General features: G+C 40.7%; 1 protein-coding gene across 1 annotated transcript; it reads left to right on the top strand.

The window, feature by feature from the left end:
- Positions 1-13105: 13105 nt before the first annotated feature.
- On the top strand, positions 13106-14176 carry LOC130048801 (uncharacterized protein F54H12.2-like). Its single transcript, XM_056145861.1, has one exon. It carries the CDS (start codon positions 13106-13108, stop codon positions 14174-14176), a length of 1071 nt encoding a protein of 356 aa, XP_056001836.1.
- Positions 14177-14493: the final 317 nt, after the last annotated feature.

The following is a 14493-nucleotide window of genomic DNA, read 5'->3' on the forward strand; positions in this document are numbered from 1 at the left end:
CTAAATGCATTTTTTTATATGAAAAGATCGTTCAGCGAAAACAAAATATGGGGACAGGGAACAACGACAGTACATCCATACCCCTCCCCCTTCTTCATCATTTGTACGTTCGGAAATACATGTAGCATATGCATGTAATTGTCAATTCTTTGTTTGAAGTACAAAGAAATTGAAAACACGATTACTTATCGTTGTATGTAGCGTGCTGTGGACCGCAAACCATTTCACATTCATGCTTGACACAATGTCAATGTTTATCTAACACTTGTTCTAAACATATGTATTTCAGTATACAGCCCTCGTACAATTCCACGCGGTGTTTTGATTACTTGAAACCGGGGTATTGTCTTCCATAATATAATATAATGTTGTACCTTTTATCTTTTCCTTGCCCCAAGACTATTATTTTTAGTCTCATTTTTGAAACTAAATCACGAAATCAAATTTAATTGTGTTGACGATGATTCTGAAGAATAGCTTGGTCGTTTAGAAATAATAAAGTAAGCTTAAGTTACACCGTTGCATCCTCTAAATTTCTGCATGACCGACTTACATATATGATCGGGGAAGGTGTAAGCAGTTACGCAATATCATCCTTCTGAGACACCGATCTCTGTCCTTCGCTGTCAAAGCATAATCGTGCACAAATTCTTTCTCGTTCACAATGGACGCGGATCAGTTAATTTATTACTGTGTTGCACACATTTTTGTAGCGTCGGACAAAAATTTTACTGAGTCGGAACAGCAGCCAAAACACAAGTGGAAAACCCTCCTGACTCGTGTATAGCTTAATGACGTGGCTTCTAATTATAGATTGCACCATGCAAATTGATTTCCCTTGCCTCTAAGCGCCATGCGAAGGTAACAATGCAAAGGCACCCTAGCTAAAACGGTTTCATATACATATTCTTATTCAATTTTAAATTTGGAATCACTTTAATTATTACAGACGAAGATTCAAATGGGAATTTTAACTGAAGAATGACTTGCATCTGTGTCTCATTTTCCCCAAGAATGAGGATAAAAATATCACCCTTTTTATACATATTTTATTCACTGTTCAACGAACTGTATTTCCGGGGGGAAATGCAACTGCAGATATGAATGTTATCCCCGTGCCAGATCGGTTGCAAAATTACGACTACTTTAAACACGACTTGTTGACTACAGCGATGCATAAATTCGCCTATAGGTGGCGATAAACCGGAAACATGATGACGAAAGCAAAATCCAACTGGCGGCAATAAGCGCTTAAGCTACGCTTAGCGCTTAAAAAGTATCGGCATAACATGTTGATGTAACCACACAAGGTAATGATGTAACCACATAACATACAGAAATATTGATACAACGTAATGATGTAACCACATAACGAAATGATGTAACCACATAACGAAATGATGTAACCACATAACATAAAGAGGTATCGACATAACGTAATGATGTAACCACATAACATAAAGAAGTATCGATATAACGTAATGGTGTAACCACATAACGTAATGATGTAACCACATAACATAAATAAATATTGACATAACGTAATGATGTAACCACATAACATAAATAAATATTGACATAACGTAATGATGTAACCACATAACGAAATGATGCAACCACATAACATAAAGAGGTATCAACATAACGTAATGATGTAACCACATAACATAATGATGTAATCACATAACATAATGATGTAACCACATAACGTAATGATGTAACCACATAAATAAAGATGTATCGGCAAAACGTAAAGCTGAATTACACTATAAGACAGAAACGGCGTTCCATAAATAAATCCTTCGAGATACCAGAGTTCCATCATTTCCAGGGAAAGTATTTTAATTTTTGAAAGTCAAACCATCTTATGACATAGAATAGGTGTAGAATTCTGATTTATGTGAATTTAAACGACAAAACATGCATAATGCGATACAAAGCATATATACTTCTCATTTCATTCTAAATTTGAGACAAAAACAGACTAGCTGTAGATTTATGAAAATTGTATCGGAAGTTAATGAATACAATGGATTACTTTGGCGTTCATAGACGGAAAATTATGCCAAGAATATGAAGTCACATGATTCAGATGATAAAGCATATTGTATGATTAACCATTCTAAAGCCAGCGAATATGTAACATATATCATTTTACAAATGATACTATCCTCCAGGTTTGGTAACGGAAGTTACCACAGGAAGTTTCCACAAATATAAAATATTCTATTTTCCCTTGGATTTGACCTTTACAGTGTGATCATTTCATGATTAATTTGTCAATAGCATTATAACAGAGAAAGGAAGTCATGAAGTATCTCCTGTAAGACATTTAATTCATGATAAATTGATAAGTAACAGAAGTTACTAACGAAACAGTTACATGTATAAACTACATATTGGACACAAATTGCACACACAAGCCCTGAAATATGATACAAAGTTGTGCTCTTTTAATTTTCAGGTAAATGGCTCTTTCAAGACAGGAAATTCAGAGGCGTTACAGAGAACGGAAGAAACTAACTGACCCCAATTATACAAACAAAATGAATTAACTAACCCTAACCCTAACCCTAACCCACTTTATTCATGCCTTAACATGAATTATTGCATTAATCCCCATTTACATTTGTTACGGCATAGATAATGTTATTGTTTTGTTTCTGATCAAACTATTTAGAGAATACACTTGAGAATACACTTGATAAACAAAACGTACATTGATAACTTCCGTTACAAAATCTAAATGTAGAAAATTGATTAAAATAAATAATTCTTCTCGTGGACTTGTATAAACTACGTTGGAAATCAACCATTTCATCGACTCGAGACGAAAAAGGAACCTTTGAAGAGATAATTATATCCCCTAATTTGTATATTAACTTCTATGACTTTGATGTGTTCATTTTAAAGTGTAGGCATTTGATACCAAAATTGTTCCGTAAAGAAAAACATTGTTCAGTTAAATTTGATACGACCCAAAGTTTGAAGTACAATATATATTTCGTCATTGTGAGACATATTTTCCCCATGATTCAGTTTGTTGTTGAACCAAAATATGGTTTCAAATTTTGTCAACTATAGTTACGTTGAATAAATAGCTTTTCGGGAAAAAAACGTTGTTGATAAGTGTGAATGTTCTTTACGGACAATAAATTGTTGTAAGTCACAAATTAGCAGCAAATTTACTACCATGACAAGGTTATCTGACTGAAAATGCTACATTCAGTGTACTACACGTCAAATTTAACCTCCGTTACTTCCAAATACATACCCATGATCAAGGGATCATAACTTTTACGGGCGAAATTTTGCGATTAGTTTCAGGTGATGGTCTTCTATTAGGAAAACGTAAAATAATTACTGGATTTTAAGATTCATTTTTTATCATTTGCTACTAGTAAAAATGTCATTTCGCTGGAATGACTGATTTATGTATAAACATATTGGCTTGAACTTTTACATGTTTCATTTTATATTGCTTCTTTAATCAAATCGTAAAGGGCTAAAAGTACAAAAGTACAAGGAAATACAGCGGCGGGAAAACTTCAGTTGCAAACATGAGTAAGTGTGGATCACTACGCCATACCATCATACCGGGTTATGCCCGATTATTCGATCGTCTAAAGTCATTTAAAACAGCACCCTCTGTCTTACAGAAATTATTACCAGCCATTGCTGAAGCGGGATTCTTTTACAGAGGAACGGAGGATTGTGTTTGTTGTTTTCACTGTTCGGTGTCGATGGTGGAATGGGAGAACGGGGACGATCCTTGGATAGAACACGCGTATTGGAGTCCTCATTGTGCTTACTTGGTGTGTAACAAAAGTGTAAAATGGGTACGACAAGCTTTCAACGCCAAAGCCAGACTTACCGAGAGTGGTCGAGATTGGGGGGACTTACCCAGTGACGAGGCGGGGAATCCCGTGTGTACTCAAAAATGTCATATTTGTTTAGACCGTGAACTCAGAATTGCAGTTTTACCTTGTGGCCATTTATGCTGTTGTGCCGTGTGTGGTGCGGGACGTACACACTGTCCTGTTTGTAGACATTCTGTGGACGAAACTGCACGCATTTTTACTTGCTGAATAAACTGTGTTTTTGAGTAAATAAATATGTATGATACTCTAGAACTGGTGTCATTTATCAAGATGTATACCTACGAGACAGTAGGGCCGTTTCAATTGAAACATGAATTTACTATGGTAGTAGCAGGTCCTTCCAAATCGGGTAAAACAGAATTTGTGAAGCAATTGGTGCAAAATACGCAATGGATTTCACCCCCACCTGAAAAAATAGTCTAATGTTACCGAGAATGGCAGCCGGCTTACGAATCATTACAAGAGTCGGTAACATTCATTCACAATATTCCCTCAGACGACGAGCAATTAGTCGACGATTTCGGCACTCGTCATTTACTGATTTTTGATGATATGATGGGGGGAAAGGCCATAGAATCCATTGTGGATTGGTTTACGCGCAAAGCGCATCATCGTAATACCAGCGTCATTTATATCACGCAAAATCTCTTCGATCGAGCTGTGCAACATCGTACCATCAGTCTGAATGCCCATTATCTCGTATTGTTTAAAAATCCTAGCGATAAATCTCAGATCGGGGTGTTAGTCGACAATTACAAATGCCTCATTTAGTATCGGCCTTTGATGAAGCCACCCGTATTCCTCACGGGTATTTACTGGTCGATTTAAGTCCTCAGACCCCCGAGGAATTGAGATTAAGAAGTCAACTCTTTAGCACGTTAGCCGTGTACATGCCTCCGAGAGTATAAATAATGACTCCTCGTGAGTAAGATGAAGATAACGAACAGTGATCAATCTCATAACTCCTACAAGCAATACAAAATAGATAGTTGGGCAAACACGGACCCCTGGACACACCAGAGGTGGGATCAGATGCCTAGGAGGAGTAAGCATCCCCTGTTGACCGGTCACACCCGCCGTGAACCCCATATCCTGATCAGGTAAACGGAGTTATCCGCAGTCAAAATCAGTGTGCCAAGAACGGCTTAACAATCGGTATGAAACATGTCAGACAGCATTTTACCCAATGCGAGGTTGTATTGACGAACTAGATCGTTATAACGACCATAGAATTTGCGAAATGCTGACTACAATCGAGACTGTTGAAATCCTTGTACCATCAACTTGCTTGTCAGTAGCTTACCTCCATTTAAAAACTGACTATACCCAGAACAAGCTCTTGCATATCGAATCAGTTGAGATATATAAACACCACATGCAGGTGATAATGGAATATTGCTACATAAATGTGGGAAGTTGACGATGGAGAAGCTGAAATCATCCCGTTTGTCATACAGTTGAGTTGTTAGTTTGCCGTTAATGTCTACTTTCAAAAAAATATCTAAGTATGAAGCAGAAGTGGACGACTCTGTGGTGTCCTTTATTTTGAGCTCACAGGGATATATCAAATCGACATATGAATGAAAGAAATCATTGTTAATAGACAAAACGTCATCGATATATCTAAAAGTCGAATTGAAGGTTACAGCGAGAGATTTTTTCTTCTAACGTAGAAGTTTTTGAATAAATTCTGCTTCATATGAATATAAAAACAGGTCAGCTAGCAAAGGAGCACAATTCGTGCCCATGGGAATTCCAACACACTGTTGGAAGACCTGATCACCAAAGACCACGAAGATATTGTCAACGAGGAACTCTAGCATATTTTTTTATTTTAACTTCAGAGTACTTGTGCGTGGAATCAGAGTGGTGTTTAACAAAGTAAGTTTTTGAATGACTGATCACTAGATATGAATATTTCCGTTTTCCGTTTTTGTTGAAGAAGCAACTGTCTATGATGTCAAAAAGTCTAGTCTTTAATTTATCGTGAGGAATGGTCGTGTATAGTGTTGAAAAGTCATAGGTTTTAATGCTATTGATTTGGGAAAAATTCTGTGACTTCAAGTTTACTAAAAGTTCTTTAGAATTTTTTAGAATCCACATTTGATTAACACCACTTCTGGCATATGTAGTCGCACAGTAAGTTTGAAGTTTCTCCTTCACAGCTGTTAACATTTTCGTGAGGAGCAAAGATAGGGGCTTGGTAGAGCACTTACTGGATCCAGCAATGTATCTTTGTTTGTAAGGGTTTATATGTAGTTTAGGAATCCAGTATAGGTACGGTAACTCATATTCATTCGACCCATTGACTGGAATATTAAATGTGTCTAAAACTGAAGCATGGTTTTGAAGAATTTCGTCTTTTGAAAGGGCAGTTGGAGTATAAGTATGATTACCAAAAGTGGAATTAATGCCAAGTTCGTTTAAAATACAGTTGTAATAATGAGCCTTACAAACAAAGACAATGTTGTTACTAGCTTTGTCAGCTGGAACCAAAACATATTCCTCATGTAACCTATCTAATTCTTTTATCACTTCTGGTTTACTAAACACAGAAGGATAGATGGTACGTACTTTTGTTTTCATGTGTCTAAAGCGGGATTTTAATATCCCTCTTATGCTTTTAACCCATTCTGACAATGTATCAAGTTCTTTTTTTTTCATATTTAGCCCATCGTCTGGCATAATCTTCGACAGAACTCATAATAGAGATGAAGTTCTGTCGCCAATTTAAAGACCGAGGTTTCATTTCACTGTAACCTATCATCATGGGTAGACTATCACCAAAGAGTAAATTAGTGAAAACGTTACGGCGTTTACAGGGGGAACGGGATCCCGTGCAACGGGCCCATCTCATCGAATTAGGGCGTAAAGCCTTACTCAACTGGTTTGCCATGGGGGCTAAAAAAATATTACAAGGGGTCTTACCCGTGAATAAACTCACGGAGCGCTTCATTCGAACACATCGTCACGACCTGAGTGTCATTGCCGATAAGCATGCCTATGAGGAAGAACGTAAAAATACCATTTTGAAACGGGGTGGGGCCGGGTTCTTGGGAGGGACCATCATACGTCATTTGTTCAAGTGGGGAACGACGCAAAAACGTAAAAGACGTCCCCACAGTGTGGTGAGAGTAGTGAAGAAAAAGAAAAAAACGCGTGTTACCCGCTTCCCTTTTGAAACTGGCTAAGAAAAGAAAAAGGAAACTTCTCAAGAAACCTCACAAGAGAGTCCCTAAACTCATCCTTCACCGCAAGACCCCCGGTCCTAAAGCAACCGTCCTGCCGCCCCACCTCTTACGTTTTGCTAAATTTCCTCAGAAGAAGAAGACCCCTAAACTCATCATGAAGATACCGTTTACGAAATATATGACACCTCAAAACACCCCGCCCAAGAGAACCAAGACTTTAGCGGAACTGAAACAAGGAATAGGGGCCAAGAAAATGGAGCGAGCCATGAGTGGGTCCATAGGTAGTGCTAGAACCAGTGATACCGCCTTACCCAGCTTTAGCGAAGCATTTGAGGGAATGACCCGTTTTACTCCCTTAACCACATCGACCACTAAGCAGAGATATAAATGCCGATATTGCCCCCTGCAATACAATTTGAAACGTAGTCGCGATCGTCACGAGCAGACCGTGCATCACGGGTATTTCAACCCCGCACACCCTAGCGATTAACAGTATAAAAAGGTGACAAAGTGTGCACTCACCTTCATTATTTCACCATGGCTCATACGTAGAGGTGTGAATCCTGATTAAGACCTCATTTACCTCTCTTACAGACTCTGGCCACCCCTCATTATTCACCCCAATTAAAGAGGGAGGTGTTAAAACATTGTTCTAACGACTGCATTTTAAAGATTTGCGAGATCCTGTACAATATATTAAAAGGGGTGATTCCTCTCTCCCCCACTCAGAAGCGGCAACTAGCTCCTAAGAAACACATCTTGAGACGACTAGTACAACAACAACCCGTGAAAAAACGCCGTGCGTTACTCATCAATCAGAAAGGTGGCTTAGCTTCATTTGGTTGTAGTAAAATTTGCAACAAATCATGAGTCGTAAAATGGTATTAGTCCCCGAGGCCATGCTGAATGAATTGAAAGGAAAATTACCCAAGCCACCCGAATTTCAATCGACCGTGAGGTTACGCAGCGATTTAGATGACATCGAACATAGAGATGATTTAACCGAGGGCGAAAAAGTAGCTCTGTACGGGCATCAACTTCACCGGTATCGAAAATATTTACAAAAAGCTCGACAACAGAATCTTTCTAAACTACCCACAGCAGTCCCTCCGGGGAAAGCACCTCCCCCGCCTGTAGGCGCAGCAGCCCCAGATACCGCTGCATTAGAAGAACAGATTATCAAAAGCGTCAGTAAACCAGGTCAAAAGAAAGCGGGTTTATTACTCGATCATCTCAAGAAATCTAAGGTGTTAACTTGGAATAACGAAGGAGAATTCAGTTATAGAGGTTATAAGGTTTCCCATTCTAATATTGTGGATTTAATCAGCGAATCCCAGAGACAAAAACCTTTGAAACATCGTGAATCACCTGCGGAATTACAGCAATTTGCCCAAGCCTTAAAAGAAACGAATGCCCCTAAAGGATACGTAACCAACCGCGATGTTATAAAAGCAATGGACAGGCCGGGAAAAATCAGTACTCCTAAACCTATAGATGAAGATGAGAGCGGTTTTCAAGAAATCTCGGGTTTTGACCAGTCTTTCTATGAAACCCGTAAACGCATGATGACCCCCAAACATTCCAAGGGCTCCAAGAAAAAGACATCACGTGAAACCGGACAATGGTTAACGCTAACATGAAAAAATCCACGGAACAGATCTTACACAGACTTTATTACGATCCTCAGACAGGGTATGGTGGAGTGCAAGCTTTGTATCGTCAAGTGCGTAAATTAGGTCACAAGATTACACTTTCTAACATTCGAGAATGGGTCAAAGAACAAAATACGTATACCTTACACAAGCCCATACGTAGCAAATTTAAGAGACAACAGACCCGGGTGACCGATATAGACGAGCAATGGCAGTTAGATTTGGCCGACGTGTCGAACTTGAAAAAATACAATGATAGGTATACGTATTTTATTGTGTGCCATCGACGTGTTGTCTAAATATGTGTGGGTGGTGCCTTTAAAACAGAAAACGAGCAAAGAAATGATATATGATACGAGGTATCCGAAAGATTTTTCGAGACGGACGACGCCCCGTCCGCATTCAATCAGATCAAAGGAGAGAATTTACGACTAAAGAATTTCTTCAAGCCTTCAAAACCATTCATTTCTTTACTACACGTAATGCCGAAACCAAAGCCAGTATCGTGGAGCGCTTTCAACGCACACTCAAAGCAGGTATGTGGCGTTATTTTACACCCCATAAAACACGGCGGTATGTGGATGTCTTACCCGACCTGGTACACGGATACAATCACGCGTATCATCGTAGTATCCAGAGATATCCTGCTCAAGTCAAACCCACAAATGTACAAACACCTCGGTATTACAAGTGGGAGATCGGGTACGCATCAGTAAAGCCAAAAGCACATTTGATAAGGGGTATTTACCGAACTGGACCACCGAATTGTTCACCATCTCCAGAAAAGTTCCGGGGCGTAACATAATAATACCGAATTAAAGATGACCACGGAGAAGAATTAGAAAGGACGTTTTACCCTCAAGAATTACAAACAGTGATTAAAAAAGACGATGTGTACGAAGTGGAGGAGATCTTAGGGTATAAAAAGCGCCGTGTGGGGAAAATAGTCATTTCAGAAGTCCAAGTGAAGTGGAAAGGATACCCCTCTAGTTTCAACTCATGGATTCCGCAAGCGGATCTCATTCTACCCTGACACAGCAATGGAAATTCTTAGGTGAAAAAGTTCCTCGAGCAGAAATTGTGTATTTCGCACAATTATTCCTCTGTTTAACGATCATCATCACTTCGGTGGTGATGCTAGCCTTACGAGATCCCAATCGCGATTTTTGGATGGTCACCTTGAGTTATCTCATGGGATACATCAGCCTAGCCCTCAGATGAATTTAACCGGTATAAAAGAGGAACGAGCTGCTCCCAACTCATCCGTTCAACATGGGTAAAACACAGTATGCCTGGAAGCAGACGGGGAAGAAAAGTGCATGGTTTTCGGATAAGAAGATGTGTTTGATGCATTGTAACCAAAATAAAGTGTCTCAGGAACCCGTGTACTTGTACAAACGTATACTGGTAGTTCATGGATCGCTACCCTTTATCCTGAAGATCCAGTATCAAGATTTCTGCTGGAAAGTGAAAGCTTACAATACATTTCGACAACACGAATCGGAATGGACTTTAATTAAAAGCCCTTGGTTTGACAACGTGAAGGAGTGTCTCCGAGATTTTAAAGACATGAAGGGGTATGATGTGGCCGATTGTTGGGGGACTCAACACTATCTGCTGATGCGACGCCGCTTAGTCGAGAGACGAACACTGGAGATGGAAGAATCCTTTCTACTATCGTGAAGTCGCGGTGGTGGCCGCGATCAAGAAGAATGACTTTGTAATTTTTTGAAATGTTTAATAAAAATATGTAAAAATGTTTTTTGGTCTTAAAAATATAAATACAGGAGGTAGTGAGTCATGGTCATCACTTGAGTCATCATGGCTTGACGAGAACGGTTTTACTTAACGCTCCCTAGTGATGGGTCTATGGAATCCTTTCCGAACAATACAGCCGCTCAATTTAAAATCTTATTACCCCAATCCATGGATTTGACGGACGGAGAATGGGAAGTGGGTTTAACCGAAATGATGTTCCCCAATGCTTTGAAAAACATCCTAACGGAAGAGGCTTATTTCGATATCCTCGTCCCCGAAGAGTACCTTAAGCACGTTAAAAACCCCGATATTTTCAAATGGGGACGATTTCGGATGGAAAAAGTCAAGCTGCTTCCCTCGAGTCAGTGCCCCGTACTAGTCGAATGGAGCGACACTCTCTGGTTTCATCTCATCTATATCAGTGAGAAGATGGGTATCGTCCGAATTCACTTTAGACCCGGAGCTTACGTTCATTACGCGGCGTTAATCGACAAAATCAATGAAGGTCTGGTCAGAAGTATGAAAAAGATATGGAAAACGATGGGTAACCCCAAAGAAGAGAGTTTCATGAAATTAGTTTATTTCGAAAAATACGAGTGAGTCATGTATCAGTTTAAAGGGAAAATACTCAGAAAAGCCCCCTTGTGCGTTCGTTTCCCCCTATCCTTAGCTTACAAGCTCGGTATGGATAGTCAGAAACTCATCCTGCCAAACGAACCGGAGACCAAATGGATCAACGTGACTTACCTGGGGAACAATACCATGGATTTCTACGAAAATCTGAAATCCATGTACGTGTATTGCGATGTCGTGAACCCTCAAGTGGTGGAGTCCAACGAATAGAAATTATTAAGGGTGGTTCCTAGTACGTTTCACCTGGTGGACGGCCAACATGCCAAATGGGAACCCATCAGGGCCGAATATCTTAAACTGAGTAAAAAACATTTCGATACCATCGACATTCACATCATGACCTTTCTGGGGACCCCCATGCCCTTTTTAAATGGTAGAACATTGGTGAAACTTCATTTCCGAAAAGTGTATTGAAGAGAAAAGTCGTGTAACGATGAAGTATCATCGCGGAGTCAGGGGTCAGAAAGGACACGGAATATTTTCTATTCTCCTTCCTATGATTGCTAGTGACGTAATCGGCGCCGTTCAAGGAGGCAAAGGCATGAAAAGAAAAAAAGAGGGGTCGCAAAAAGTATAAAAAGCGGGTTGAACCCTGAAGGGGGTCAGTCTCTACAAAGATGCAGTATCATCGAGGTTTATTACATCAGCGGGGTCACGGGTGGGGTGCTCTCTTAAAAACAGTCGGTAAACTAGCGGCTTCCGTGATCGGTCAGGTCGTTGGGGGGTTACTAGGAGGCAATCCCGCACCACAAACAGGAGAAGGTTTTTTCAAGAATTTGACTCGTGGCTTTGTTAACACGGCGGGTAAACTCATCGGAGGATTTCACATGATGCCCGATCTATTACCTCCACCACAAGGGGGGAAGGGTTTTTTCCACCAATTTCCTCAAATCGGGGGCTAAAAGTACTTTAACAGCAGTCGCTAAAACGGGGTTAGATGTCTTAGAAAATAAACGTGCTCTCAAAGATGCTATCAAGACACACGGAGTACAAGCCATCAAAAATACGGGCCGTATGGCCATGCCTAAAATTCAGCAAAAATTAAGAGCCCGTCAAGGGGACAGTGTTTTAGTAGGTATGGTGAAACGAGGAGCGCGACAATCCATGAAAGCCGAGTACCGGACGGGTATAGATGTCTTCGAAAATAAACGATCTCTAAAAAAGCGCTCAGAACTCACGGAGGCCAAGCGTTAGCAACCACTATTGGGAGAAAGAAAAGAAAACGAAAACAGAAAGGCCGAGGACTTTGAAACGAAATACTTAAAACAGCAGCCAGTCAAAAAAGAAGAAGAAGAAAAAGAAAAAGACAGTGAGGCAAGGGATGTTTCACCGATTTACTCAAAACGGGGGCCAAACAAGCTTTGACAGCCGCTGCTAAGACGGGACTAGATGTCTTAGAAAATAAGAGATCTCTCAAAGACGCCCTCAAGGCTCACGGTATACGGGCCGCTAAGAATACGGCGGGTATGACCAAACAACATTTGTCCCCCATCTTAGTACGCGGAGGACTTCGTAAGAGGAAGAGAGCGCCAGCAGTGAACCCCCAGAGAAAGTCCCGAGGTAAGAAGAAGAAACGATCTCCCGACATTTTTGGCTGAACCTATAAAAAGAGGGTGTAGGACGTGTGAGCACCCATTTGATTCCCCATCGACGATCGGTAACACATCAAAAATGATGCACAGAGAATATTGCGCTTGCGGGACGGATAGTCTGGAACTGTTTAAAGTTCCCCCGACGAACGTCACTATAGAAGACTCTAAATGAATGGAATATTATCCGATTTCCAGTACTCTGAATTCAGATACAGCTCCCATCGAATTCGAAATCAAAGGACAGGGAGATGAATATCTGGATTTATCTCAATCGTATCTCCAGATGATCTGTAAATTTACCAAAGGAGATGGCACAGCTCTCACGGGAGGCAATTCTACTTCCACTCCCGTCAATAACATCTGACATTCCTTATTCAGCCAAATCGATGTGAGTCTCAATGGAAAAAACGGATAATTTTCCGTACAAAGCCTACTTGGAGAAATTACTGTCTTATAGTCACAGGACTCTGAAAACCCAGATGAAGGTCTGTACCTTGTGGGAAAAAGATACGGCCGGGCACATGGACGAAGTCGGGTTAGCCGCTCTGACTCAACCTGACAAACAATTTGCCGTAGCCGGTGATACACTCACCATTAATGCCGTCATCCCTACCCCTGTCTATCCCGATAATTCCAAGAACGTGGGGTTGAGAAAACGTCACGAGAAGATAAATAACAGTAAAGTCATCGTGTTGATGGATCGTTTACATCTGGATTTATTTCAGCAAGAGAAATGTCTGCCGAACGGAGTAGACGTCCGTCTGAGATTCAACCGCGTCAGGTCTCAATTCTACATGATGACCGCTGCGGGGAGTAGTGGCAAAGTGGCCATTCAAAGTATGATCTTGTGGGTGAGAAAAGTCAAACCGATTCCTAACATCGTCAATCTGATCAATCAACAGCTGAGTACTCAAACGGCTAAATATCCGTTGAGAAGAGTGGAAGTGAAAACGTTCACCATTTCCACCGGCACCCAATCGAAAATCACCGATCACCTGTTTCAAGGACAGATGCCCAAACTGATTTTCTTGGGCTTCGTGGAAAATGCCGCCTTTAACGGCAATGATACTAAAAACCCGTTTCATTTCAAAAATCAGCAAGTCAAGAAATTAGAAGTCAGTATCAATGGAGAAATGATAGAAACCCGACCCCTGGAACCGAATTTCAACGACGATCAGTATCTGAGATCGTATCTGACCCTGTACAAAGGCCTGGGAAAATTGGGACAGGATTGGGCCCTGGACATCAGTCTGGAAGAGTATAAAAAGGGATACACTCTATGGTGTGTGGATTTTACCAAAGATCAAGAAGCTCAGACCGATAAATTTCATCTCATACAGACGGGAAACCTGAGAGTGGAAGTACAATTCACGGCAAACGTAGCGGAGACCTTGAACTGCGTGGTGTATGCCGTCTTTGACAATTTGCTAGAAGTCAACAAACAGCGAGAAGTCAGCATCGATTACTGATGGGCACGTATCAATTGAGAGACGTCTTTATCTCGAGATTTAGGGTCTTCGTTTGGAGGTGTATATCCTAGAGACGTATTACCGGAGGTCATACCGCATCAAAAAGCGATCGTGGTCAATACGGACCCCCAGCATCGCCCCGGAGCCCATTGGGTTTGTTTGTATTTGAGCAGCCCCGTCATAGAATATTTTGATTCTTACGGATTACCCCCGGCCCATAAAGAAATCAAAGAGTTTATTCGACGCCACGGAGACACATGGATTCACAACACGAATTGCTATCAAGCTTTGAACACGGATGTCTGTGGACAATATTG

The sequence above is a fragment of the Ostrea edulis genome, chromosome 7 (assembly GCF_947568905.1).
Source record: "Ostrea edulis chromosome 7, xbOstEdul1.1, whole genome shotgun sequence".
Classification (NCBI taxonomy): domain Eukaryota; kingdom Metazoa; phylum Mollusca; class Bivalvia; order Ostreida; family Ostreidae; genus Ostrea; species Ostrea edulis.